The 4890-nt window shown below is 57.8% G+C and overlaps 1 protein-coding gene across 1 annotated transcript in view; it reads left to right on the top strand.

The window, feature by feature from the left end:
- Positions 1 to 282: 282 nt before the first annotated feature.
- Positions 283 to 4890, top strand: part of SLC9A5 (solute carrier family 9 member A5) — a gene marked incomplete at its 5' end in the record, with an annotated part of 10693 nt that continues 6085 nt past the window's right edge. Inside the window, 5 exons of the mRNA XM_029085970.1 lie at positions 283 to 465; positions 2479 to 2482; positions 3260 to 3562; positions 4185 to 4348; positions 4655 to 4733. Coding sequence (XP_028941803.1) covers positions 283 to 465; positions 2479 to 2482; positions 3260 to 3562; positions 4185 to 4348; positions 4655 to 4733 — 733 coding nt within the window. The remainder of the gene's footprint in view (positions 466 to 2478; positions 2483 to 3259; positions 3563 to 4184; positions 4349 to 4654; positions 4734 to 4890) is intronic.

Genomic DNA, 4890 nt, shown 5'->3' with positions numbered 1-4890 from the left:
TCCCCCTCCCCCGGCCCCAGCCAGGGGATTTTTGGACAAGCAGGGTCTTTCCCGTTGATGCTGCTCCATTTTTGCCCAAGTTTTTGGCTCGGGGGAATGAATGATGGATGACAACCAGGAGCCGTGTCCCCGTAGCATCTCTGCGGGCTCTCCTGGTCTCTCCAGCCAGCCAGGGTGTATCTCTGCAGCGTGGGGAGTGCAGATGGGTTGTGGGGAGCAGAGATCTTGGCACTGCTCCTTTTTTTTGGGCTGGGCACCTTGTTCCCTTCTTGAAAACTTCAGAGCTTTGTTCCCGTGGGCGGGAAGTGGTTCCGCAGCGTGCCGCAGGCGCTGAGCGAGCGCTGTTCGCCCACCAGCACTGCCTTCGCTGGGCTGGCGGGGAAAGAGCAGGGCTCTGCCATGGCTTGTGGGGTCATTTCGCAGGAATTCGGCTGGGCTGGAGCTCAGCCAGCCCTTCTCCAGGCGGTGGGTTGGCTGTAGTGTCCGAGGAGGTGAGCAGAGGTGGCTGGGGTGAGGGTGGATGCCCTGGGCTCTGCAGCCGTGGCACTTGACTGCAGAGCTATGGCAAAGGCTTGAGCCTGGGTGCTCTGAGGCTCTTTCCCCTTGAGGTGTTTGGTGATGGAGCTGCCAATCACATTGTCCCCATGCTCGTCGCTCTGCCCTTGCTGGCTGTGGGTGCATTCCTGGTGTGTTACAGCAGGGGAGCAGTGCTGGGACTCACCATGGTGGCATGGACAGGGCTTACCATGCCAAGGAACAGTGCAGGTCACTGTGAAGGTCTCAGTGAGAGGAGAAGTGGCCCTTAGGCTGCTTGTTTGGTGGTGGGCTCACAGATGTTGTCTCTCCTTTGGAACCAGATCGTTGACATTGTGTTATCTCCTCCAATTCAGTGCTCAGCTGCAGTGAAGGAAAGCAAATTGACTCAGGGGTGTTAGGAAAGGAGAAAGGAAGAACATCAGGAGGCCATGACCTCAGTGCCCAGGGTGTCCATATGTCAGGGACGCTGGTACATGTCCTGGACAGGACAGAGCAGGACTGGGACAGGTTCAGAGGAGAATGACGAGGGCAAAGACACATGGAAACCTACTGATGAAGCACGTCCTGTTCCTGGGCTCCTCTCCAGGTCTGTGCCACTGGAGACAGGACTCTGGACTATGCAGATCTTATGGTCTGTCTGTGAGGGTTCCCGAGGAGGGAATAAGCCTAGGGTCTGTGTGTGACCACAGCAGAGCTTTCCTTCTGGTGGGAAGGCTTGTCACAAGCAAAGGGCAGGGCACCTTAAATCTAGCTAAAGGGCTTTAGGGACTGGGTTTGGGGTTGGCAGCAGGGCTGGGCTTGCAGCCAAGTGACAGCTCAGAGGCTGTCCTGATGTCCCTTGGACCTGCTAGGTGCTCAAGGACAGAGGTGGCTCTGGAAGTGCTCAGAGGAACCTATTCCTCAAGAGAAGGTTTCTTCATCTGATGGCCACATCATGCTACAGAGCTGGGCTGGATGTCACAAGTGATGGCAGAATGATAAGGGGACAAAACTGCTGTGACCGTTGGCAGCCTTTCCACAAGCGCTGTCCTTTGAGGGTAGCAAAAATCTCAGAATCCCAGAATTGCCTTGACTGGAAAAGCCCTTTAAGCTCATCGAGTCCAACCATGAACCCAACACTGACAAGTCCCCGACTAACCCATGTCCCTCAGCACTATGTCTACACCACTCTTCAATCCCTCCAGGGATGGGGACTCCACCACTGCCCTGGGCAACCCCTTCCAATGCCTCAGAACCCTTTCAGCAAAGAAATTCTTCCTCACATCCCATCTCAACTGCCCTGGCCACAACTGGAGCCCATTTCCTCTTGTCCTGTCCCTTGGTCCTTGGTTGAACAGACCCACCCCCACCTCTCTCCACCCTCCTTTCAGGGACTTGGACAGAGCCAGAAGGTCTCCCCTCAGCCTCCTTTTCTCCAGGCTCAACAACCCCAGTTCCCTCAGCCGGGAACTCAGCACACTTGTGCTCCAGACCCTTCCCCAGCTCCGTTCCCTTCTCTGGACACGCTCCAGCACCTCCATGTCCTTCTTGGAGTCAGGGGCCCAACACTGAACCCAGGACTTGAGGTGCAGCCTCATACTTGAGGCACCTTATATAAATACAGCACTTTGTGCTAGGGAGGAGAAATCCGCAGGGATTGGGCATTGCCCACCTGGGAGCTGACATGATTTAGGATTACACAGGACACTCTGGTCTTGGGGACAAGGCTGGCTGGAGGAGCGAGTCCCGTGTGCTGGCTGGCGTGATATCCCGCTGGCTCGTGCCTGAGCTGCAGGCTCATTGCCACGTGCTGATGGATGAACACCAGCACATCCCCTGCTTGCTTCACAAAATACCTCCTGTTCCATGGCAGTTTCAGGTTTGCTCCAAACCTCATGGGGAACAAATGGATTATTCCAAACATCTCTTGATCTGCAGCTCCTGTGTGCCTGTTTTTTGCAGGCAGGTAGGTTGGCCGGTGCTGAGGAAGGTTGTCCTCTGCCAGAGAGACAGGCCAACCTGCCCGTGCGGCAGCGGTTCGCGTGCTGCTCCGGCTGCTTGCTCAGATGGCTGCAAACAAGGTCACCTCATCACCAGGGCTGAGCATCCTCGTCTCTGAGTGGGCTAATGGGTCCCGGGGAAGCATGATGCCGTCGCTCGAGCAGCAGCTGCTGTTGCTTGTGAGACTGTGAACGTGCTCACCGGCTGCTTTTGTCTTTTCACTGGAGTTACCAGAGGCCAAGAAAAGCAAAATGCCCGGCTGCTTGGCTCATTGGCTGGGCAGGAGAGGGGTCCTCCCTCGGTGGCGACTGGTGACAGGACAAGGGACAATGGGCACAAACTGGAACACCAGAAGTTCCAGACAAAATTAAGGAAAAACTCCTTTCCTGTGAGGGTGCCGGAGCCCTGGGACAGGCTGCCCAGAGAGGGTGTGGAGTCTCCATCTCTGGAGATGTCCAAACCCACCTGGAGGTGACCCTGCTTTGGCAGAGGGGTTGGTCTGGATGATCTCCTCAGGTCCCTTCCAACCCCACCATTCTGTGATCCCAAAGAGTTGGGGACCTGAAATTCTGACCTGAGAGCTAGCTGGAAGGTCTTCTTCACAAACATGGCCACGAAGCAGCCTTAGGTGCTGCCTTGGGTCTGTCATGCATCAGCCAACCCTTCTGCGGGGCTCATGGATTTGGGATGCTCTGTCCATATGTCCGTTTGGCTGATACTCACATTCTTCCTTTCCTTCTAGTTTTCCACCTGTCAAGAAAGGTGACATCCATTGTCCCAGAGAGCTGCCTCCTCATCCTGCTGGGGCTGGGCCTGGGGGGCATCGTGTTGGCCGTGGCGAAGAAAGCTGAGTACCAGCTGGAGCCCAACATGTTCTTCCTCTTCCTTCTGCCCCCCATCGTCCTAGACTCGGGCTACTTCATGCCCAGCCGCCTCTTCTTCGACAACATCGGCGCCATCCTCACCTACGCGGTGGTGGGAACACTCTGGAACTCCTTCACCACCGGCACTGCGCTCTGGGGGTTGCACCGGGCCGGGCTCATGGGTGGGTGCACAGGGCTGGATCACATCTTCAGAAGATGGGTCGGAGGGTGCAAAGCACCCCCAAGTTCAGAGCCCACTGCCCGGCCCTGCTGTGGATTCCCAGGAAGTACAGCAGGAGCAGGGCCCTGGTGCCCTGGTGTCGGTGCTCTTGCAGGACCGTCAGCTCGGCACTGGGCTGACTCATGTCTTTGCTATTTTTGTCACCGACCTTGGCTAGCTTTGCTGGCGCGCTGCCGCATCCCCTGTCCTCGGCTGGAGCCACTGGCCCTGCCTGGCCTGGGCTGTGGTTCAAGCTCTCCTGAGCCCTGAGGAACCACTTGATACCTGGACCTGAGGTGGGGCTGCTGAGCCTCCTTGGGTGCCTACCTGCCAAAGGGGCAGTGATGCACCTGGGTGCCATGGGGGGACATCCAAACCCTGCTCCCCTCATGTTGCAGCAAGGATGCGCTGAGCCCTGCTTCGCCTGGGAGACCCCGGAGGTCTGGGAGCTCTCCCGGGCTCAGCCCACTGCACTCCAAGTTGGGATGCTGCAGCCAAGTCACTGGGAGCAGATGTGGGACAGGCTGGTGAGAGGGGCTCTGAGTCAGATCATCTGCCTGAGCTTGGTCCTTCTGTCCCAGCAGATCCAGGCGTCCAAGCTGGGCTGATGGATTTCCTGCTCTTCGGCAGCCTCATCTCAGCTGTGGACCCTGTGGCAGTGCTGGCCGTCTTCGAAGAGGTCCATGTAAATGAGACCCTCTTCATCATCGTGTTTGGCGAGTCTCTCCTGAATGATGCTGTCACCGTGGTGAGTTGGAGTTTGGGGGGCTCTAAAGTGGAGCCTGATGTGGGCCAGGGCGCTGGAGTCCCCCCGGGATGGGCAGAGGATGCAGGGAACATCCCCAAGCTGGGGGCAGACCCATGCCACGCTCTCTGGGTCCACTCTCCTGGCCTTGAGGGACTTTGGGGACTGTGCCTGCTGAGGCGACCGGTGTCACCTAGCAGATTTTTGGCAGGTGATGCTCTGCTGCAGGGTCCATCCTGCCCGCAGGTGCTGTCCCTCTCAAGGTGGGGCAATACCCCGCCTTCCCCAAGGGACTTGCCTTGCCCGTAGGTGCTGTACAAGGTCTTCAACTCTTTTGTGGAGCTGGGCCCATCACACATCCATGCCATGGACTACGTGAAGGGGGTAGGTGAGTATGTGCCCCACCAGCCCCTCCAACTCTTCCTCTGGGGTGAAAGTGTGGGGGGGTAAGCATGGGTGCTGTCCTGCTGTGGGGTGGGCACTGAGCACCACAGCTCCGTCATCTCCATCCCAGTGGTCACACACTGGCTGGCGGCCTCGCATGC

This window comes from Antrostomus carolinensis, unplaced genomic scaffold, assembly GCF_000700745.2.
Source record: "Antrostomus carolinensis isolate BGI_N321 unplaced genomic scaffold, ASM70074v2 scaffold43490, whole genome shotgun sequence".
NCBI classification, from domain to species: Eukaryota; Metazoa; Chordata; class Aves; order Caprimulgiformes; family Caprimulgidae; genus Antrostomus; species Antrostomus carolinensis.
Note: the sequence above shows the minus strand (reverse complement) of the source record. Positions and strands in the feature narration are given on the sequence as shown.